General features: G+C 42.8%; 1 protein-coding gene across 2 annotated transcripts in view; it reads left to right on the top strand.

Moving 5' to 3' along the window:
- Positions 1-24,662, top strand: part of GRK5 (G protein-coupled receptor kinase 5) — a 147,726-nt gene that overhangs the window by 89,210 nt on the left and 33,854 nt on the right. For both annotated transcript variants that reach the window (XM_053389052.1, XM_053389053.1), the window contains exon 4: positions 1,707-1,784. In XM_053389052.1, coding sequence (XP_053245027.1) covers positions 1,707-1,784 — 78 coding nt within the window. The remainder of the gene's footprint in view (positions 1-1,706; positions 1,785-24,662) is intronic.

Here is a 24,662-nt window from a genome sequence, read left to right as displayed (position 1 = left end):
CAAGGCAAACATTAGTCATGTGATATAGGCCCTGCCATGACAGAATCTGGCGATTGCTAATGCGCAGGTCCTTTTGGACCCGGAAAAGGGAAGAACAAGGGCGGGGCAGAATGGGCCAGGGCACGCTCTGCCGATGGCTGGGACCAGAACCCCCATGCGAAATGGTAATCCCCTGTAATATGTAAAGGGGTTGGGCAAGTGGCGGTAGAGTGGATCCACTTCCTTTTTGGACATAATAATTCATTTCTGAAAGCGCTGCAATGCTCCTGTGCAACATTCAGTTCACCAGGGGGGCATAAGAAGCTACCATTAAAGAGAGTCAAACCATGAGTCCATTTGGTTCAGTGCTGTCTACACTGGCTGACAACGGGACTCTCGGGATGTCGGATACAAGTCTTTCTCAGCTCTTACATGAAGATGTCAGAGACAAAACTTGAACCTTGCATGTAAGGCATGTGTTCTGTCTCTGAGATGGGGGTCATTTCCTGCAAACCTCCTGTGTGAGACAATTGGGGGGGGGCATGCCTCAAAACGCACATCAGTATTAACAAACAATAAATTGAGAAGAAAGGGAAGTGAGGCCCTGGGGATTCTTCAAAAGATGCTACAGACAATTAGTAATCCTCATGAATGGGTTGACTTACCCAGTGGGCAGAGTCACTCAGAGAAGAGTTAGACTGCATTCAGACAGCACTTTATTCAATTTTCTCAACATTTTCTTACCTGAATTTTTCTATGTTTTGTGTGATCATTCACACAATGTAGAAGGCATCTGATATGGGAGACGCATATATTGTTTTTGTAGTTGGGGTCTGTTCCAGGATAGGAGGCCAATGCAGGCTGGGCAGATCCTTCACCACAATGTTCACCAAAGCTAGGTAAGCACACCTTTGCCAGGTAACAACTGTGTTTCGGGAAGGACAGGATTTCTGCCTGGCACCTCTCCAAGGTAATCTGACCAGTACCATCCAGTGGTTGTCTAGGTGACAGACAAAACAATAGACACAACTATGACAGCTTTGCTGACTGCCAAAATTCAGCTCTGCCCTTTTAAAATGGAAACCAGAAATGTCAAGCTGTCTGAAACTGTGGCCAGAATAGGCCAGGTGCAAGGTGAAGGCATGCAGAAATGTGAAAATAACACAAAGATAATTTCTACAGCCTGGATAAAGCAGGTAAAACATTCCTTAGGTCAAAGGAACCCACTTAAAAAATAAATGTGCATCTTTAATAATGAGAGGTCCAGCAGTCTTTGGCTATTCATCAAACGTGTCTTCTGAAGAATTTTTGTTGCACAAGCTAGACAAATGGTATTATTTTGACTGAGGAGATCCCTTTCAAATGTAAGCTCAGCCTTTTGGCCAACTATTCTCACAATGGAAGAAGAACCCACAAACATTTGAAACTATCCTGTATTATAATATTCCTGGAGTATCTTGATGTATGTAGAGGGCAATGCCTTGTCCTTCAATTTGTGTGTGTGTGTGAGAGAGAGAGAGAGACAGAGAGAGGAGGGAGAGGGGAGAGTGTGTATTTGCATGAAACATTTGTTTAATAACCTAACAAAATGTTAATCTCTAACATTATCAGACTGTGTTTGGAAATCTTCCAATTGTTCCCTTGGTTGTTAGAATGCAGCAATCCTGCTCTAAACATTTCCCAACTAGAAAACACAGCAGCTAATCCTTTCTCATTTTCTTTTCCAGGCAGAATATGAAGTTACTCCGGATGAAAAACTAGGAGAGAAAGGCAAAGAAATTGTGATGAAATACCTCATCCCAGAGGTAAGGAAACACCTGAAAAGGTAGTGCTAAAAAATGCAGCAGGAGAGTTTCAAGCAAGGTTTTTGTTCTATTGTCTAGCAGTTCCTGTCAAAATAACATGCAGAGAACAAGATCAAGGCCTAAATTCTCTAAATTCAGGGAAATTGCGGGGTAAACCCTTCTGGAATTGCATCGTCTCAAATGGAATCTCATGACTGAACAAATACTGGTATACCACACCAACATTTCTTGCAAAAACCAGCATGTACAGACCATCAAAAAGAGTTGGGGAAATCAAACATAGTGGCAAGACTAATATTTATTAGAAGATCCCAATGAATTTCAAGCATATGACTTCACAGCAGTCATGGCTGTCAATGAATAAACCTTGTTTTCTAGGCATGTGGATTCTGGTAAGAGTAAAGAGGGCTTGTTTCTACACACAGTTTAGGGTTTTCCGTCATCTCCTCTGGTGGTGTTTTGACCTGCTGTCTCCGTACTGTTGTTCTGTGCAGCCAGCTTGTATTCTGTACCACGCACATTGGAAGGTGTTAAACGTATCTTCTGTTTTCCGAGAACACAGTTAAAGATACCCTGCCTTTCGAAAAGCAAACACACAGCAAGAAACATCCCCAGTAAATGCACCCTGAGAGACTGACATTAAAACAAGTGGGAAGCCAGGTATTCAGACTTGTCTTTAAAGAACAGTAATTCCTGTTTTTGAACTACTGGCTTATGTCAAAAGTACATTCCCTTCACATGAAGAGTTATATTGAGCACTGTTGCCTCCTACTGGCGGTCAAGCCGTCTTCACAGAATCATAGAATTGTAGAGTTGGAAGGGACCATGAGGGTCATCTAGTCCAGCCCCCTGCAATGCAGGAATCTTTTGCTCCAGGTGGGACTCAAGGCCATGACCCTAAGTTTAAGAGTCTCGTGCACTACTGGCTGAGCTCGTCGTCGTCGATTCTGACAGTTACGTTCCCTCAAGACTGAGGCAATTTCTTATTATTCTTGCGTGGGGAGATACTTGGCCAAAATCCTTTTATTTTCCCCACATTCAGCGGTTACTAACTTCCTTTCACTCTGGATTAGGGGTCATTAAACTTGAGTTAGCTCAAACAATTGGAGTTGTTTGTTGGACTATGACAGCATTTGTCAATCTTTGATGCTTGTATTGGACTGCATGTGCTGTGTGGTGTATCCACTAGATGGCAACCCTCGCAGGACACAGAAACTCATAGATCTGGTTAGGTTGCAGCTGGACGGAATAAACATCATTGGGTTTCTTGTACATTCACCGCCTTCCCTCAGCCTCCCTGCGAGATTATCTGCCACTAAGCAGTAAGTGCTCTCAGCCTTGAGTACGTGAATTATCCTACTTTTCCAAAAGGAGTTACGGGGCCCCAGCATCATTGCTTAGATTCTTTCACTGCGGAAACACATTTGACCCTGGGAACAACATGTTACGCTTTTTAAAAAGTGTCCCATTTAAAATTTAAGTGATACAACATGCTCTGGCAGGAGAAAAGGCAGATTTTTGCTTTGTTTTGTTTAGTCAACAGTTTTCCTACCATAAATTTTTCATTGGTTTACGTTTTCTCTCGGGGAGCTCTTTGGAACCTGTTTTTACTTATTTAGTCTGGTTAATATCAAGTACATGAGAATGTGATGCCACTGTTGCTGCTGCCCATTCAGAATCAGTTCTAAACCTGGTCAGGTTTTTGTCTTGCCTAGGTGGCATTCGACTCCACACCAGAAGCTTGTAAACTGATGAGGGATACAGAGCTAATAGTTGAAAGGGCCACTGTTTTGTAAGGAAAAATCAGGCTTTCCTTCCATTTTTTCAGATGCCATAGTTCACTCAGTTTGATTTCTCTTGAACTTTGGAAACAAGTGCTGCATGCTGAGTGATATCCTGGAGGTAATAAAAGCTGGTAAGCACCACTAAGTAGTGCTGGCAAATGTGGTGTATCATTCTCATACACATTACCAAACAATGCTTTTTCACAAATCCACTTCTCACGTTCTCAGTGTTCCTTGCATTAAAGACTCAGATTTCTCAACCTTTACTTTTAAACAGCACAGTCCTACGCGTGCCTGCTTAGAAGTAAGTCCCACTGAGTTCTGTGAGGTTTACTTACCAGTAAGTGTGTGGATTGCAGTCTAAAGCTCTTAATAGAAATTTCACTACATTTCCCCCCATTTTAGTGTCATCCTACGTATGTACGTAGGGCTTTTCATAGAGATGCTAAAAAACTGTTCTTTGTTTTCCTCTGTAAGTAACAAACTTTAACTTGGAACATTACTGTAAGAAGAGCTTTGTGTGTGAATTTTCAACATGACACATCTTTTTGAAAGATGGTTGATTTCTAAGTTCATAGCAAATATTTGGTTCAGATCTGCTCCCACGTATTAATAGCTTCAGTGCTGTCATCTTAAACTGTAGCCCAGCTGCTGTGTGTAGCAGAAGTTGCTTTGGAGAGAAAGTTCACTGCAAAATAAAAATTAACCTCACAAGTCTCGTTTTGTCCCCCTCACACTACCATACACTTGGCAGAAAGCAAAGAAACTGTATTTCTGAAATACACCATCTGATCCAAATATAACAAGCTTTGGAAAACTGTACCCAATAATTTAAAGAAGTGAGTGCTCTCAGACAAATTTTGGAAGCTCATATCCTTGTAATAGCCATAGTAGTGAAAAATTCTTAAGTCCCAGCTCTACAGAGTTTTCTAAGCAGCTGCTATAGAACCATTGGTTCAAATAATTCTGATCAGGCTCTAACCTAACTCAAACTGGAGGAAAAAGAGGGATATGGAGAAAGTAGCCTACTGTACAAAAGTAGTTTGTACAATAATTGATGTTATTTCTTCCGTCCAGTTTTTCCTCTCACCTGGCCCACCAGTGCCATGTGGCCCTCAGAAGATCTCTCGAAGGATATGTGGCCCTTGGGCTGCAAAGCGTTTCCTATCTCTTTTCAGGGCTTGAGATTCCTCCAAGTTCCTTCTAATAGCATTATCAAAATGGAGTGGTTTTTTTCCTAGAAAAAGCAGATGGTTCCCCCCTCTCTGTTGCTACTGTTGATAAAGGGTGGGGATTTTTTGTGGGCAACAATTCATACTGCTCAGGGTGAGAGCTTGGGTGGATTGGAAAGCAGGGAGAGAAAGGTGTTAAGTTGCTCAAAAGCCACAGGGTGAGTTAAGTTGGCACAGAATGGGACCTTCTTTGAAAGAGAGACAGATGAGGAGAGAAGGGGTTGCCGTAAGTGAAAAACAGGATGGGAACTGTTGCTAAAGCCAGTGGTTGTTTATTCTGTTTAAATCTGTTTCGGTACCTTGCGTTTGTTTTTACCTAGTTATTCGGCTATATTGGAAATTTCAACATGTTGTTATTGTAGTTTTGCTTGTTTACCTTATGACAGAATTGTTAAATTGTTGTTTATTGGACCTGTTTATGTGATTTTGTGGGTTTTTCATATTGTTTTTCTATGCCTCGTTCTTTCTTTTTTTATTACTTTGTTCCTTGCTCTGGGATTCCATAAAGAACGAGCTATAAATAATTTATATGCAAATAAAACAAACAAACATTCCTTTAGGAAAGCAACAAAATACTGAGATGGGTGAAAAAGTGATTTAATTCACAGATAATTTGGAGGTAATAATCCATGTGTGAACCCAGACCAAACATGGGTTCCTTTGGGACAAAGAGTGAGGCCATGAAGTTAACTTGTTAAACTTCTGCCTATTTTTCATTGTCCGTCTTTCATTATCCTGGCAGAAAAGGTGATGCTCATACTCAAGTGAGCCTTTCTTTCTGTATGGTTTCCAGAGAGGGGGTTCTAATTATTCTTTGTGGAAAGGCCACTTTTGCGCTTTCATTGTTCCATTGTGGTGGGGCTCTGCAATTGTTCGTTCTGCTTTGAGAGTTAAAACAAAAAGAACTCTCATTGGATGAGGGCAGAAAACACAATCTCTCCCACAGACAATGTTCCCAGTGATTCACATCTGCTCAGAAGTAAATCCCATTTGAGTTCAAGGGGGCATGCTCCCAGGTAAGTGGGTATAGAATTTCAGCCTCTGTTGTGTTGGCTTGGCCTTGAGGTCCATGGACTCTTGTCAGAAAAAGAAATTTTGGAGCACACTTGAGGAAACATGAACAATATTAAAAGGCAAATGTGCAGCAAGTACTGAGGGAGGCAAGCCACATTCGGATGATCATGTCTCATATTGATTATCCAAAATACAAATGTTCTGTTTCGCCCACGCATGCACCCCTTCACCCCTTCTTTTGCAGAAGCCAGGAAGCCTCTAATTAATCATGTTTCCCTCTTTTGTCGAAGCTGGGAAAGTGTGGTTGCCAGTTGGGATCAGTCAGGTTAATAAACTGTGGTTTGAAATAACTTTGTAGCCAGGATGGGGCAAATGGCACATACCCACCCACCAGGACGTACATATGTGTGTGTGTGTGTGTGTGTGTGTGTGTGTGTGAGAGAGAGAGAGAGAGAGAGAGAGAGAGAGAGAGAGAGAGAGAGAGAGACGGTTTGTCTTTTTAATTTGTGACATGGTAGATGTCCATGTTTAAATGGTGGCTCCATTTAAAGAACGACAATTTGTTTTAATAATGAGCAATTGCAAAATAGGACCCTCTGAAAAATTCAGTAAATAAGACAGGGCAAGTGCACAACAAAAGGCTTGTCAGGAAGTGCCCCACACCCAAAAGTCTGTTTATTCAAGACTTTTCCTGATTGAAGATGGATTTTTCATTACAGTGGTACTTCTGGTTGCGAACGGGATCCGTTCTGGAGGGCTGTTTGCAACATGAAAAGAGCGCAATCCGCAGCGGCGCATCTGTGCACACGCGGCTTGCGATTCGCCACTTCTGCACATGCACATGATGTCATTTTGCACTTCTGCGCATATGCAAGTGGCAAAACCATGAAGTAACCCTTTCTGGTACTTCCGGGTCGCCACGGGACCTAACCTGAAAGAACGTAACATGAAGCAAACGTAACATGAGGTATGACTGTATTACAATCACCCTATAAATGCTTCAGTAGGCTGGCGGGGGGGAGTCTGTATGGTGGCATAACTCCTGAAGAGTTAAATATTACACCTTTATGTTACGAGCTAGATTTAGGCTCTGTTTTTCAGTTTCCATTTCAGTTGTGTTCTCTGCCCAGCTAGCATAAATAAAAAAGCATGTTTGTTTGCTTGTTCTGCGGAGTTTGTTTATTCTGCAGTTGTTAACGGTGAACAGAGCAGAATTGGGTACTTATTGCTAAAGGGTGAAATAAAATGCTTTGGGGGAAAATAGCTACCTTAAGTTATCCTTTACTCTTTTAAAGCACTCACTTTACTGTAGCTAGCTGTCTGAGCGTCCAGTGTAACTCAGGCCTAATTTCTAACTTTCCCAATGTGTACAGCTCAGCATGAGGTCTTTTCAAGATTTCTGGGCATAAAAACCCAGGAACTGGTTAAAAAACCCCAATTGCTTACCATAATTAGTTTCCAACCACTTACTTAGCCCTTTATATAGCAATGAGTTAAACATTTCCCCCTTGATTGTCCGTCAGGAAGGAAAATCTAAAGGTCAGAAACACAACAAGCACACCTGAAAGTACTTTCTCTCTGCCCTTCCCGAAACTTGTAGCTTGTACAAGTCTGTTTTTCTGCTGGAATCTAAAACTGAGATACCTAATCCAGCATCAAAGCCATGCTGATACTCAATTTCCTGTTCACTTGACCTTTACAGAGTCCATTGTGTAAGTTAACACTCACGGCATGGAGGAGAAGTGAAGAAGATTGCTGTGTTTCCATTCCACTGGCCCTCACACCCTTTCCCCTCAGGGAGAAGGGAGGATTGGCTGGCACTGTGCACCTCCCCCTCAAATATGCCCCACCTGGAACAGAGGTGCCAGTTTGCTCCCAAGATTGACAGGGGGCCCGGCATGTGTGTGACATCATGCATGCGACGCACACCGTCTGGAGGAGGCTGAGCACTCTGGAGAGCTGGCTACTGAAGCTGCATGCCAGGCCCCTTCAAGATTGAGGGGGCCCGGTCCCCTGCTAACAAATATTGAGGGGGCCAAGGGATCTTCTCTCCCCTAGGGTTGGTATGCCTGCCTAGAAATGTAGACTCACTACTGTTTTATTATTTATTGAATCCTAGCTTGTTCTGAAGTCTGTGATCAGTCAAAATGGGGATATATGTCCACTTTGGAAGAAAAGTGGGAAACAGAGGCTTAATGGTTGGATCTTATGCTCCATAAATGGAGGAGCAAAGGGATAACGTATGCAGGTCAAAAGCTTTTCATAGCTCAGTTTGTTATTGCCCAAACCAGGCCAGAACAAGAGCACCACTGGAAGGAATGCTGTGCGTTCACCCACAGTGTAGACTTACTCAACAAGCTTGGCTTGCGTACAGGCCTGTGAGAGGATGACGCTGGGAATTCAAGGTAGAAAATGTCAAAAGCATCCTTTTCCTGCTTTTGTATTCTCACCGTTTCAGCAAATCCACTTTGGGTTTCAGATTTAGCTTCTGCTGTGGAATCAAATCTGGGGGGCCGTGGGAGAGAGTTGAATGCGGTTATAGCTGAACTGGCTGCACTGCCATTTCCCCGTTCTTCTCTCCATTTTCCCCTTGGCTGTAATAGACCAGGAGAAATGCCTGTGTCCATCCCGCAACGCCACTATGTGCTGCCTCCGCACACCACCCCCACTAGCCCGTCTGGGTGAAAGCTACCATCCCTGGTTCACCTAAATCATTAGCTCATTATCTCCTCTCTCTCTCCCCCAGCATAACTGCTTGTGATCCATTGTCTGAAAGATGCTATACAAAAGCAAATTGATTGGAAATTGCTGTTAAGACGCTCTATGTGCCATTAGGGCTTATATTTGGACTCAGCTGGGTACTAAAAACATTGCTGAATAGCGGGGCTAATGTGCACTGTTATTGCCATTAATGTACTTTACAGATTCTGAAGAATAACAACTGCAGCAGCTTTATGATCTGAATTCCTGTTTGTTATCCTTCTCTTCAGGAAATGCACATAATAATGGAAAGGTTTGCAGGAGGTGAGCAGGACGAGTGTATCATTGGAATCTACCCAGAAGAAAGAGGGCAAGGGGGGAGAAACAAGCAGTTTGTTCAGTAAAATTGTTCCCTTTGTTTTTCAAAACAATGATAGGGTGATGAAGGAAGGACCTACTCTTAGAAAGGGGAAATTACCTTATGCTTTCAACTGGTACGGCAGCTGAGGAGTGCATAAATGCTTTGTTTCTCTCGAGGGTTGTAGAGAGAGGGGAGAACATTACAGCCATATTAATCAAAGGGTTGCCTTTCTTTTGTGTTTCTTGTGAACACACAGAAATGTACTGTTGGTTATGTCAGTGGTAATGGTGGGTTGTAGACAACCATGTCTGTGCACAAGCAGAACAGATGCCGCTTGTGCAAAAGAACTTGATCATCTCTCCCCTCACCAAATCTGCTTTGGAGGGACACACACACCCAGAAAAGTTTGTGGCGGCACTTCAGGCGGAGCTGAGGAAAAGGAAGTTCCATTGCACCAGCAGGAATCTGCTCACACAACATTGAATGCAGCCCCTTAATTTTGATCAGGCAAAAAAAAGTTAATTGCAGCAATGGTGTACTGGGGAGGAAAGCAAACCTAGGTTTTGAGAGCTTTTGGGTGTGCAGCTCTGAATGCGACCCAACCTCTGTAGCACGCTTGTGTCACTTCTCAGTGCTGACGTAGCTGCCACATCTGTCCTGACATCTCCGCTTCTCCTTGTGAGCAGCACCCTGCAAAACATCAGCTGCTGTTTTAAATATCACTGTAAACTGCCTTGATGTGGATTAAGTGGTGATGTTCAGAAAGTGCATGCTCTGCTTATGGACAGACCCGGAGTCTAGGCATCTGCTCTTAATTATCCCCCCCCCCCAAAAAAAGTAGTAGTTATAATAATTGCTGTGTTGCACATCCTGATGTTTGTGTGAATTGGTCCAGCCTGCTTCCTGTTTGGGGTCATCATATCACATGATTTTAAGCAATAGGTGCAATTTCATATTATACCAGTCCATTTCTAGCAAACCCTTCAGTGTGTCCCCCCCATCCCAGGGCTTACTGCTGTTTCAAATGGTGCTCACACTTTGGAGCCTCATCTCCTCCCTATTCACCTTTTGCTAGGTAAGAACTCTTTAATTTCAGTTTAGAAAAACCAAGAAGCCACATGGGTGTTTGCCAGCAATGCATTTCTGAGGGGCAAAAGAACAGCTCAAGGCATTTCACATTAATGACTTTTTCTCTCTCTGATAAGACTTCCATGGATTGTTTTTTTCCAGCGTGCTCACTTCCTCAAGCAAAATTCAGCAAACGGGTCAAATATCCAACCCGCTCATTTTCCATTTATAGGACTACCTCCAAGGAACAGAACATCCCCACCCCCTTGATTGCAAATGTGCCTAGAATTTTTTTATTTTAGATTATTCAGTATATATTGCTATAGCTTTAAGACCAACTCACAGAGGGCCTGTAACAGGCAAAAACTAGTCACATGACTAGACGGGGGGGGGGAGGATCTGAGTGCCACCTGAGGCCTGTTGTTAGTATCGATTCCTGTGATTGTTATAAATCAAATCAATAAAGTCGAGCCCAAGGTCTCAGATGGAAGATGAATGAACATTATGAGTGTCTTGAGGACCTGGTGGTTCTCTTGTGTCCCCCTGTACAAGTTCTTCCTTTTGCTAGGTTCTTACGGCTTCAACTTTATGGGTGATATCCAACGAAAAACATTTATTTCCGTGGGTCTGCTCTGAATCTGGCTTAGTTGAATATCAGCCTATGTAGCATACTCCAGAAATAATCTTGATGTCCCTGAGATATCAGTAAATTTCAACAAGTTTCAGTTTGCCCAATTATTTCAATAGCTTCTCACTCTGCATAGGATCGGACCATTGTCCTAACGAACAGCCTTTCAAGGAACTTTCTTCAGGCTTAGGTATAAAGTGCAGTCCCACTCCCTGCAAAAAACCAGTCTTATGTTGCTAGATTAATGGAGGCATTGTAGTTTAGTGCTTCAAGTACATGCTTTCCATTCAGAAGTTCTTGGCATCTCTAGCGTAGGGCTGGGAGAAGACTGTGTCTGAACCCCTGGAGAGCAGCTGCTGGTTAATGTAGGCCAATGGTGGAGGATCAACTTCACTGGGACTCTCCTACCCCTAACTTTCTGTGGTCTTGTGCCCTCTATCATTCCCAATTCACATTGGCGGCCTTCTTTTCGACAATAGTTGCATTAGCAGTGCTGTTAACCTTACTCCTCCATGTCAGTTTTCCATGGCCAGGATTTATTTTTAATAAGCATTTTTCCCATCAACAGAGCTGTGCTATAATATAGGATCTCAGTGGGACCTAAAAATACCCCCTTGAAAGACCAGCTTGATTAGGGCTCATTTTGCTTAGAATTGGTGGCTTTCTCACGGTCTCCCCTGGCCCTATCTTCTAATCCCTTACCCACTGTTTATAAGCCAAATGCTACTTTAACTAAACATTTTTGAGAATTTCTCTCCTGATTTACTATTGGCAACAGTATGCAGTCTGTTCTGTTCCATATATCATTGTCATAGGAAAATAAATATCAGTAACCCATGAGTAGGCGTGTGTGTGTGTTTGTGTGTGTGTGTTTTGAGTTGAACATGAGGGCAAAGTTCTGTGACCCAGGGTCTCACATTGAGGACACTAGATCTGCTTATTCAAAATAATTTTGTCAGAGGCCCAGACAATGATCTGGAAAAAACATGGAGCAGTTACGTGGATGGAACTAAGCAAGCTTCCTCTCATTAGTACCCTATGAATGTTCCTGTGAGTTCCTATGGAGAAAAGGCAATGCAAGACAAACATCATATTTAAGTAACGCACATCCACATTCTTTCTACACAAGGCTCTGATGAATGCTGACTGGAATTACTTAATCAGGGATCCATAAGTTTCACAGCAAAGTATATGCCGCCTGAGGTTGTTTAAATGTGAAAGTTCCATCTTAATTCTCCCAATTTTTGCAAAGCAAAACCGGCCACCTCACAGGTGGGAATGCATTTTTACTCTTTCAAAACTCATATGTAGGTGAGACTTTGGTGGTTATGAAGCAGTTTTTAAAAATCTGTGTCATATTTTGAATCCTGCACTACTTTAAAACACACACGCAATAGAAAACAATAAAAGAAAGCAGATAAGACAAGAAAATTTTTAAAAAACTGCTAGAAGAAGAAGAAATTCCTGCATTAGTAGTTTTTTAAAAGCATAGGTAACTAGAAGTATTTCTGTTGGGGATGTAAATGATATGAATGAGGATGCCAGGCAGACCTCCCTAGTGAGCCAATAGGAAGCATTTCAAAGAATGAGGAGCCATTATTAAGATGGCTGCCCCTCCAGTTACCACAAATGAAAGACTCAACTCCAGCCTCTCAGTGCTCAACACTGTCTCTTCTATAAGTTATGTGGGATGGAGAAGCTTATTTCTACAAGAGATTTATTCCTTTTCTTCCTTCTGGTTTACAGTACAGTGGTACCTCGGGTTAAGAACTTAATTCATTCTGGAGGTCCGTTCTTAACCTGAAACTGTTCTTAACCTGAGGTACCACTTTAGCTAATGGGGCCTCCCACTGCCGCCGTGCGGCCGCGTGATTTCTGTTCTTATCCTGAAGCAAAGTTCTTAACCCGAGGTACTATTTCTGGGTTAGCGGAGTCTGTAACCTGAAGCATCTGTAACCTGAGGTACCACTGTATAATAGATTTGGGATTTTTAAAAGCAGATTTCCCCATATCAACATACGGGGGAAACCAAAGAAGCTCCACCTGCTTCTTTACTCCTGACCTTTACTCTGACCTGAAGCTGTGGTAGAAAGGCATATGGAAGCAATTGCTGGAACATCAGTGATCTTCTGCCAGAGCAGTGTGGGGACCTCTGGGTGACATTTTCCAGACTTGATTGCTCAGCACACACTTTTCAATGAACCTTACCCTAGTTGCAAGGGAGAGCATAGCAGCAGGTGCACAGAGGGACAGGGGCAAGATATCTGGACAGTTTAATTAGGGACCCAACAGAGATCATACTATAAAGGTGAGGCATACAATTTATTATTACTCTCATTTAAGAACTTTGGAGTGTTTCCTCTGGGTTAGATTTTAGTTGGCTTTCGCATCCTGCTGTTGACCCCCTTTCCAATTCCAAAGTTTGATGGTGTTGATGGTAACAACACCTTCTTAACATTTAGTGTCACTCTCACATTTCTGGACATGTTTGACAGTCACTTTCAACTCACTGCTCTCAAAATGGCTTTGTTCAAAGTTGAAAGTCGTTTCCATTTCCTTTCTGCTGTTTTCCTCTCTGCCATGAAAGCTACAAAGGCCTTGTTATACAGTGGTACCTCTAGTTGCGGACTTAATCCGTTTCAGGGTGCCGTCTGCACCCTGAAAAGTCCACAACTAGAGCACCTCTTCTGCGCATTTGCGCGGTGCGATCGAGCGCTTCTGCACGTAGCACGCAGATCACTTCTGCGCATGCACGGGCAGCGAACCTGGAAGTAAACACTTCCAGGTTTGCCACGTTCGTAAGCTGAAAGTGCGTAAGAAGAGCAGAACAGAATTTGTGCCAATTTGTGTGATTTTTAAAAAATCAATCACTATATAAGTGGGCGATGAATAAAACAACAACAACAACAAATGCAAAATCTCAAAATGTGCTGTGGAATTAGTTTATTGAAGAAAAGAAACCCCACAAATCTTTGAGACCAGGAAGCATTTTCTATAGCTGGCAGCATTGTTTTAAAGTCAGATGTGAAAAGACAAGTTGCCCCAGAAGAAGAATAGAAATATTAAGCCATCCACCTGTTTTTCAGCAGATTACCAGAAAAGATCTGTGCCTTTCAGTTTCATTTTAACTCCCAGCATTGTTTTCTGAATACAACAACTAGCCAAAGCAGACCGTTCCTCTTCTGATAACTGGATAGTTTGCCTCCATCCTTTCCCCCACCCCCTGCAGTGGGGCTGCTGGTGTTACTGCTGTGCTGTTGCCCCAACTCAAGTGGCTTGATAAATCAGGAAAAAACCAGCCCGTTATTTGTTCACAGGGCAATTCCAGATTTGATGGGGCCTGTGGCAACGTGCCTTCTTGGCCCCTTCTCCATTGGTGGGCCCTGGTGGTGGCAGGTATAGCTCTAAGCAATACCAAGTGGCTACATAGAGGGGACCATCTTAATTCCTCGCAATACTCCTGATGTAGCAACATTTTAAATGGGGAATGTTAAATCACAGCTAGATGCAGCTGCTTAGCGTAACAGTGTGCTAGGCAGGTGAGAAATGTGAAGGTAGGGGAGGGGTGGTGCAGGGTTACGTGCGCATCAGTGGTGGGCCCTACCAGGACGTGGGGCCCTGGCACCCACCTCAATAGGCAGGATACAAATTCTCATCCTGATTGTCCACTCTGAAATGTACCTGGATCATCTCCCAGCCACTCACACGTTGTTTTCACTGAAAGTTGTCTACCAACCATCTGCCTTCCCGCTAGCGCTGTCTTCCTCATCTCCTTCTAACATTTAGCACGCACTGCAATTATGTCTTGAAAAAAGATCCAACTCCATTATTGCTGTCTCCTTTGAAGTGGAGTGAGAGTGCTGGCTGAAGACGAGCCTCTTGTAGTCTCTTTCCAAGATGCAAAAGGTTGATCTACTGGCAGCAAAAATAATGATTTTGAGTGCGGTTATGACAAGTCTTTTAACTATTCATTTCCTACATTGAGGTTCTGTATGCATGAACAATACTGTCGAATAGAGACATTTTGCACTCCAAGGAGTCATGTAATTAGCAAGAACAGCAGTGTTGATGCTGTTGAACAATGGATAATAAAAACTTGCTTGCTTGCTTGTTGGGTTACACCAATTTGTATCTCGCCTTTCTACAGAAGCGGTATTTGAGGCGGTCCACAATTTTAAAAATAAAAGCAACGAAACTACAAATAAAAGAGTGAATTCTAAGAATAGCAGCAGTTTATAACAGCATATTAGTGCTTCTAGGGGCAGAAATAGTTTTTATTTTATTTAACAAGTTTTAAATGCCACTTAATTAAACAACAACTTAAGTGGTTTGCATAAAACCATAAGAGGTTTGTGTCAGATGTGACAGTTCAGGTGTTACAAAAGAACCACATGACAACAGTAGTGGACTTGGGTACTATGGTACCCTGTGTGAGGCCAGAATTTGGTAAGCACACCCTCAGCCCTCATGCTGCCTTCCCAAAGGTGAGTAAGAAGCACCCTGCTTTGCGAAGGAGCCACAAAAGCTCTGGCAGGGTCCTAGAGCCCTCCCACCTCCTAGCCAAAGCTGGGAAAGTGCTAACTAGGCTTTGGGGAGGAGGTAGGAGGATTCTAGGACCCTGTCAGAGCCTCATGCCTCCTTCCCAAAGCCCAGCACCTCACTTACCAAGCTTTGGTTCAGTTCACATAGCACTGTCCCAGTGACAACCCTGTGGCTGCCTTGTAATACTCTCCTGAACCTCTCAGTGGTGCTCACTGTCATCAACAATGGTATCCTGACAGGAGTGGTTGTAATCAGTCCTGTGATGTGTTGATGCCACTCATGTCTGGGAAAAGGGACCCAGAAGGTGCTGGTGCTGGGGCACTACAGCTCTCCCCTGCCTGACCTGTTGTCAGTGGGATTCCAAGGGGTTGCATCTTAATTACTTGGTACTATTTTAAATCTTCACAAAACCATTGTGCAAAGTCATACAAAGATGTGCCCCACAGAGTCGTTAGTATGCAGGTGCTACCCAGATCATATCTCTCCTGTATATGTAGCTCTAGGGAGGCAGTGGAAAGCCTGAGCAGCTGTTTGTTGGCTGTGAAGGACTGGGTGAGATGGAGTAGGCTGAAACTTAATCAAGGCAAGACCGAACTACTGCTTGTGGATGGACAAGGATGGCTTGCAAACAAGAATCAGCTGGTGCAGAAAAGGTTAGTTTATACCCCTTCCCCATCCCTAGAATTCCCCAGTGAATGCAGGATTGGACCACACATCTTGCTGAGATTGTGTCTTGTTTATATGCTTGAAATTCCACCGTCAAGGTCACTTGGGGTTTGAAGACTGGGAAAGAGTTAAGCATTGTTGTTTCTCTGCTCTCCCTCATGGTTTAGTGGAAGTGGCTTTTTTGGTTCAAAACAAAACGCTTGGCTACCACTGCCCATTTGCAACATGCAGTTTGGCCAGATATCTGTAGATGTGCCTTGGCAGATGGATCGAGTGGTTTTCTTGCCTGGATTCATGTGGGTTCCACACTTTTGCTTCCTGGGGAAAGTGGTTCCCTTTTGGAGGTCTTAAGGAGCATTACGTTTCTTTGTGCTGCGGAACGCTTGTTTTCCAAGTCCTAGATCGCTTTAAATGAAGAGGAATGTTGCTGCAGTGTTGAGAAAACGACATGCAGAAAAGTACTTGACCTGGTAGCCAAGCCTCTCCATGTAAATTAAACTAATATCATTTAATCAGGCTCACGCTGGACGCTGTTCAAAATCCAGAGCATCACAGTTTAAATATTCTACCGCAGCTGTTGTTTGTCCCAGAAGTCAGAGCTGAGGAAAAACAGATCATGCCACTGTAATTGTGTATCGTCTCCCATGGAAAACATGGTTGTGGTCCCCCTCCATGTCCCAAGAGCTGTTAGCGAGGGCTCTCACTTGGAGGGTTCAGATCAGCCTTTAACTTTTGGAGGATTTTCAGGGCTTGGGGGATTGTAATGTCATTTTCTTCACCAAAAGCCCTTTCTTCAGCCGTGTTCATTCTCAGTGAGCCCAAACCTTGGAATTCATTTTCAAATGAAGGACAAAATAAGAGCCGATGAGCGCCCAAAGCACATTGGCTTCCAGCTTGCACATTCAGAACCTGTGCAGGTACAGTTGTGCGCACCTGACTTTATGCTGAGTATGAGAAGTTTGTGGAGAAGGACATGTTCACAGGACATGGATTTATGGTATGAAAAATGCTAGTGTTGATGATCACGTTCAGAATATTTTTCATGCATGAATACCTGGAGCCTTTTGGCCCTGAAATATCACTGCTGCGTTCGGCCAGCCGTGGGAGCCTTGTGGGCTTTGGTAAAGGTAAAGGTACCCCTGCCCGTACGGGCCAATCGTGTCCGACTCTAGGGTTGTGTGCCCATCTCACTTAAGAGGCCGGGGGCCAGTGCTGTCCGGAGACACTTCCGGCGCAGCACACGGAAACGTCGTTTACCTTCCCGCTATAAAGCGGTACCTATTTATCTACTTGCACTTAAGGGTGCTTTTGAACTGCTAGGTGAACAGGAGCTGGGACCAAAAGATGGGAGCTCACCCCGCCGCGGGGATTCAAACTGCCGACCATGCGATCGGCAAGCCCTAGGCGCTGAGGTTTTACCCACAGCGCCATCCGCGTCCCTTGTGGGCTTTGGTAGAAGCTACTGAATGTGCAAGAGGGAACTGTTTCTTCACTTCTTCCTGCTGAGGATCAAACTGAATGTGAGCGTTTCTCATGAATTTTGCCCCTGCAAAATAAATTGGGAGGGGGCCTCCTGCAAACCTAAGATACACCATGGTATATGGGGAGGGGGGTCCTATCTCTGTGTCCCTGCAATGGCCCCAGTTGGTATAAGAGTCTCGTATCTGCGTCACAGAAGGGGGAAGAAGCCTCCCTGGTTATGTTAAATCGCTTTAAGCTTGGAACACTGTTTTAGAAGCCTTTTTTGAAAGCAGACATTTTTCACGCCATCTGTTCACTTGCATTCCTCAAATTTTGCTAAGAACATGTTAACTATTATACATACTCTCCCTTATATCTGTACCCTTTTGAAACCAAGAAACAGCGTTCAATGCAACGACCAGTAAGGACAGGTAGGAGCTAGTTTAGGAGGGAAAGTGAAGGCTTTGGTTTGCCTTTGGCGAGTTGTAAAGAAAGATCAGAGGCAAACCTTTATGACAATACAGACTTTCCATAAAGTAGCTAATCAGTTCCATGGTTTGTGCCAGAACAGGGCCAAAATTTGACATGAGTTGGAAAGGTTGAGATTAGTTCAAATTCCCCCCTACTTCACCCTAAACTACATCATTTCCATTCCTTAGCTTTTGTCTTTTGTTCCACAGAGATAAGTTTTTTAAGCTGATGTAGTATATAGGTTTTGCTTTTTGTTTTTTTACAAAACGGTATGCCTTGATTTTGCAAAAACAAACAAATAAATGTACATTTAAAGAACACACTTTAAAACAATAAAGTACAAAAAAGGGAGTAACTGGAACAAAACACAACATCAAATTGAAAAGGAGTGTAAAACAGACCACAGCTCTTTAAAAAGTTCTAACTCCATAACAAGGCCTCAGAGGATGCAAACATTTGGAGGACCAACAATTCAGTAATGTGGTGATTTGAGTGGCTATTGAGTAACAGGACAGTGACAGGCAGCTATAGCCCCTGCTGAATCTCTCCTCTGAAAAGGAGTCAGACACAGCTTCCTCTGAAGACTTTAAAGAAATAATGTGTCTCACATGGGAAAAAGCTCTCCTGCAGATGCAATGGGACCTGGCCATGTAGGAGCAAATAGAATAAGTAGTGCTTGCTGCCAACATTTGCAATTAGTTGGTCTGTTCACAATTCCCATCAGTGTAACAAACCACCACCTTTGGCTTTGATCTTTGCTTTGATATTGCTTATTGTTGATCCCTTAGGAAACTGATGTTTGCAGATGTTCAAAATGATTTTGCTTTACCTCCTTTACCTCCTCTTTACTGTAACGCATTTCCAAGGTGTACTTTAACATGCATTAATAATATGTTTCACAATATAAAAATGTAGGAGATTTTTTTTGTCTGATTTTATCGTATTTTATAACATTGGCCTTGGGATTCAGAATCAAAAAACTGATTCACACCTGGATTAGTTTGTCCTGTACTATTTATAGCCAGCATTTTAAATTGGTTTCATAAATATACTGGCAGCCAATATTGATGATCAAGGAATGGATTAATATATTCTTTGTATCCAGCCCCCATTAGGAGGTATGTGGCAATATACTGCATAAGTAGAAATTTCTAAACCATTTTTATGTGCAGTCTATCATACAATGGCAGGCCTGGTGAACAATTTGGGGAAAGGTACCATTCCAGCTGCTTTTCTTGAAAGTTGCAAATTGGATTAATAGTATTTATTATGGTAAATACGAAAATTGTGTTAATATTGACATCTGCCTGGAAGTCTCAAGATTTTTAGGAGGCCTGGTAACATTTACTGCTTAAATTGCAAGTGCCATTTGAAATACATCACTTTCCCCATTTACCGTATTTTTCCATGCATAAGACTAGGGGTTTTTTTAACCAAAAAATTAGGTTTAAAATTGGGGCTCGTCTTATACACGGGTAGTGCTGAGGGGTGTTTTCTTAATTTGGAGTCTCCAAAAATAGTGGGCATCTTATACTTGGGGGCATCTTATACACAGAAAAATACGGTACTTGTGCCCAAGCCTTGATATGTTTTTCAGAGGACCTGTCCTAGGTCCTCCCATCAAATGAAGTAAGGCAGGTGCTACCAGGGAGAGGAGTTTTGGGTGGTGCTCCCTGGTTATAGAGTGGGTCATCTTGCATATTTTATTGTCATTTCAGCACATGCTGAAAACCCTTTTACTACCCCAGCCCTTTTAAAAATCAGAGATCTTAAAAGATAAGAGGGGATTTAAAATTATGTATTTTTAGTTACACTGTAAAGTTAGTTTGTTGACATTTTTGCTGCAGTTTGTTTTACAGTTTCTGTGTTTTGGTCTTTTGTTAGCAAGTTATGAGTTTCCCAGGGAACATTGTCAAAGGGTGGCTTACATAAATGCTGCAAACGGATGCATAAATATTAATTTTTATACTAGTGTCTATCATTTGCAAAGACATGATGGCAAATATCCTGAAACAAGCCTTGTAACGCACTCAAGGCAAATGCCATACTTCGCTGGTAAACAATATAAAAAAAAGGATGAAATGTAGTCATTAGCCAAAGGTCTTGATTTGTCTTTTACTGGGCAACATAGACGTTTTCTGACATTTTCCAGCAAGCTCCTGAAATAGTAAGAAATCCTTGTAAATTTCAGTTCTGCCAGGGTTTCTGACATTTGCTACTTTGCTTGGCTTTATGCATACACCACAAGACTCCCGGGGTTGGTTAGAAGCCGCTTCCCGTGTGTGTACTGGAACGTGCATTGGGCACCATTGAAAAGTGGAGGGAAGGGGTCTTGTGTGTGTTGATGGGGTGCCTTATGGAATTTTATAATTACCTTAAACAGAGAAACTCGCAGCATGAGACAGAGCTGAAATCCATTAAACAGCTAGTATGCACTATGTAGATAATAAGGTGAACCTTATTCTGACTGAAAACCCATTGGAACCAATGCAATTCCCCCCCTTTTGTTTAACTAGGCTTTAGTTGAGGCCTATCCAAGGCATGTCCCTGGGGCAGGAAAGGCATATTTCTGTGCCAGGCAAATCTCCCTTTAATGACATATGAATAATGTGCGATATTTCCAGGGGACAGCTGCAAATTATACTGGAATTGAGAACAAGAGCTCTGGTTAGATACAAATGCCTTGTCAAAGGTCATAGGCATTTAAATCTTATGTTTCGGGGTGTGGAATGCGACGCTTGGGCATTATGACTTAACCACAATGCTGCCATTAGAACCAGTCCAGACAGAACAAATGTGTTCATTCTACTTTCCTTTTTTCCTTAAAGGGGAGGGAACATTTGGAACAGATGCAATAATAAGGCAGAGTTAGGGTTTCTGTTTTGTTTTTCTTCCAAATGATCCGTTTCCACCCTAGCTTAACTGCCTGGTTGCAAAGAAAACCTTCGTCGTTGGTTCTGCTGGCTTGCAGTGTTAAGCTGCCAGTTCCACATCGCTGCTAATGCCTAAGAAGAGATGTCCAACCTATGGCAGTGACACTAAGGGGAACACAAACAAAGTTATCCACCTAGATGTGGCAGGCAGCCCTGCCCTCAAACACAGCCATTTAGAAAACCAGGATTATCCTATGCTCTGTTGCGTGGTGGCCGTGAAGTATGGGAGGGGTCCAGAACTGGCAGCCCTCTGTGCTCCAGTGCTGCAACCCAGCCCAGACCTCCGTAGATCCACTGAAATGAATGAATATGACTAATTTAGGGCCATTAGTTCCCATGAGTCTTCCCTGAGTAAAATTTAGTTGAATGCTTGCTTATTTACCAAGGAGTTGTAGACAAACAAATCGAGAGCAAATATGGCTGCAGAAGACAAGCTGGTGTTCGGGCGACATTCCACCCTGACTTCTCTGCTTTGCATTTTAAAGAGATTCTTCTAGTGAGAATAGTAGTTTGACCACACAGCGTTTTCCAAACATTTTCTCACCTAGAGACCCTTACAAATTGCTTATATTTGGATGTCAGCTGCCCACATGTATACCACACTGTTTGTATTAGATGTAGAAGCAGTTTTGAAAGAGTTACTAGCTTAACCTTTTGTTTGGCAAATGAACTATTTTAAATTTGAGGGTGTGTTTGGATAGTTTTTCACTAGGACGCTTTTTGAAACTGAACCATAACATGCTAGACTCTATTTGTTTAATGCAAATGACATTTAAAGCTACACACCATATGTTAACTTCACCTGATTTGCTACACATTTAAAACCTGGCAGTGTCACAAGCTCATTTGTGGCTGAATATTTTGTATACGGCCAGGGCTGCTACTGCTATAATTATAATTATAATTTTATTTTCCTTTTTAAAATCCAAGTTTTCCTAGTCAGATTAAAGTTGTATTTGGATCTGAAGTCCCATACATTTTGTCTGAGGAGTATTGCCTAGTGTTGGAGATGAAGACAAACTCCATTTTGAACACTGCGCTTTCTGCCCTGAACACAAATGCTTTGGGATGTAGCAGATGGGCATTCAACCCTTTTCTTTCAGGGTGGAATTACCTGCTAAAGAGGTATAAGACTGCCACCCAAAGTAGTAGCGCATATTAAGTTCTCTCCCCAGACCAGTAGGCTCTGTCCCCTCCCCTTCATGACATGTAGAAAAACAGAGCTGTGACCTGCTGTTAAAATGTTATGAATTTCCCCATCCGTGCTATCAGAGCCAATGATGAGAGGGAAGGTACAGAAGCATAGAATATGACTATTCTTTATATAACATGGTTCTGACCTGACTTATCAATCTTCCTGAGGTCTTGCCCACTTGTATTTGCTTCACTCTTTGAACAACAACTGGACATGCTTTGGATTCTTCTTGAGTTTGTGGATCTGGTTGAATCATGTGCCTGTGTCATGGACTGCCTGGATGCAGAGGAGTGGAGGAAGGCAGCAGCTGGGGAACCCCCAATGGAAGAAGGTTCAGAGCCAGGGGATTGGTGGTGGACGATGATGAGTGGTCAGGGGGAGAAGAGGGAGCAGATTGGGAGGAGGAGGTGATGGAAGCTGGAGAGGTAACAGGGTTTAATGAGCAGGAAGAGGCTGTAGCAGAGAGCAGTCCAGAATCAGAGGCAGAAGAGACGGCTGGAGTGGAGAGAGGCCAACCTGCAGAGGTGAAGAATCCAGGGGCTGTTGAAGAATCCAGGGGGTTTCTCCCTTCTTTTGTGACTAGCTTCTCTCCCCCTGGTCTCCCAGAACCCATGGAGGTATGAAGAGGGTGGAGGCGCTGGAGCCTCAGCTTGCTTGGGAAGGACCCAGTGGAGAAGGAGCCTCTGAGAGTGGTGGGAAGGCAGGGACCTTCAGTCCTTGCAATTGCCTCATTGGGGCAAGATCTATTGGGAAGAGTTGCTGTGCTCACTAGGCCTGAGTTGTTTTGTTTCTCTGAAGAGTAAACTTCACCGACACCTTATGAGTTTTTGCTGCCCTGCTGTGAACACCTGCCCTGACAGCCTGTTGGAAACCTTGACTTTATTCCATTTTTCTCATGTTTCTATATTGTTAATTTCCACGTTTTGTGTGATCAGTCACATGACATAAAAACCACTTTTTGGAAATCTGGGGGAACCTAGTGGAATTTAGCACTTATTTTCATGTTAATTGAAATCTGTTTGCAGCCCTGTTAACCCAGAAAATTGTGGGAGTTTTGCAGTGTAATTTTCCCACTGTTTACATGGCTCACACCATGTGAGGGAATCTGAGGCAGTATTCCCGCATATCATTCTTTCCTGCCATTTTTATCCTGGGTGAATCCTAGGGAACAGAAGCGCTCAATGGAAACATGTCAAATGGCACCCAGTGTTGTGTTGCTTCATGCCCACTGATGTGATGAAACTTAGTGTGACATGGCGGTGTTATTGATCTAAAAACCACCGTTTCTAAAAGAAACAGATAATGCAGTGTAAGAAGCTCTTCTTAGAAACTAGGGAACTAGGACAGAAGCACAAATAATATAACCAGGAAAACTAACATAATAATTCCGTCTCCTTATCATTAGGTTTACTTGGTTGGAAGGGCAAGGAAGAACAATTATGGAGAATACTGTTTAGAGAGCCCTTGATTGACCAAAAGATGTTGCACAGGATTTATATTCTGCCTCAGTTCCATGGAACTCAAGGTGGTTTATAGGGTTCTTAGGTTGTTTCCCATCCAATAACTGACCAGGCACGGACCTGCTTAACTACAGCAAGGGGGTTGCACCATGTGCCTTCAACTCATGCCTTGAAACAAGGCTAGCTTTAAATTAGCAATAATAGTAACTGTAGAAGCAAATGATGCTAAATGCGCACCACAGGTAGGTTGATACAAAATGTGTTGTGGCCAAATCAAGTTCAGTGATCAAGGTTATTTGTTTCCCATTATTTTTAGGGCGGAGGGAGGTGGACATTAAAGCAGGTCTTGTGGAGTTACTATAAAACAAGAGTTCACACATCAAAGAGAAGTGCTTTTCATGACTCTAAAAATGAGTAATGTTGGCCATAAATTAAAGGGTTCCATATTTTCCCTTACTGCTTTAGCTGATAAATCACATCTATGAATCACCAACAAACCTCAAGATTACAGAATCTTGGTACTAGAGGCACATGTTGAAGTATTTTTTCCTCCTAGACCTGAATATAGTCCTAATAAAATGCAAGCAATCCTATCTCCTAATAAGACTTTCTTCTAGCTGACATTCCTTCCATGAATTGCCGACCCAAGGGATTTGTGCTACTCTATCCAACTATGCAAGAATATTCAAGTGGTTAGGACTAGAACTCCATATAACCACTTGATTTGCTTTGCAAATGCAGAACATCATTTGTAAAACTTGAGCTTAGGACTAATGGAAGACTTTAAAAAGAGAGCAACTGTTTGCAGTCCAGCAGTGACCAGAGGACAAGACCATTTGTTTGGCATATTTTGCAGGCAAGCTAATCAGAGCACGTGTCATGTCATATCTTCCACAGCATCCATGTCTGATGAAACAGAGCAAATGCCCTGATTTTAGGTTGGATTTCAGTGTGATGCTGGGTGATTTTATTACTTTAAGAAGCAACAGTTTCAAATGAGAGGGTAGGTCCATAAGGTGTTTCTCAACCTAGACATATGACTTAACATCTTCATGCCTAAATTTCTGGGTTTCTCCTCAGGCCCAAATGAAAATTTTAGATAACTCTCACTGTGTACCGGTATATTTATGAATGGAAATATTAGTTGATTAACTGAGTCTCAAACTAGTTGATTAATTGAGTCAACCAATTCAAGTTCTCATCACAGATTAAAAGCAGGAGCTTCAGTTAGTTGAGCTTTTACCCTTTTCGCACTGAATCATAAGCATCCATATGGTGGAAGGAATAGTTAATCTGTGGTACAGGGGAACCTCCATGTCTTGTTGTCCAGAATTCCCATGTGCCTGTTGGATGTGCCCACCTC

This window comes from Podarcis raffonei, chromosome 5 (assembly GCF_027172205.1).
Source record: "Podarcis raffonei isolate rPodRaf1 chromosome 5, rPodRaf1.pri, whole genome shotgun sequence".
NCBI classification, from domain to species: Eukaryota; Metazoa; Chordata; class Lepidosauria; order Squamata; family Lacertidae; genus Podarcis; species Podarcis raffonei.
Note: the sequence above shows the minus strand (reverse complement) of the source record. Positions and strands in the feature narration are given on the sequence as shown.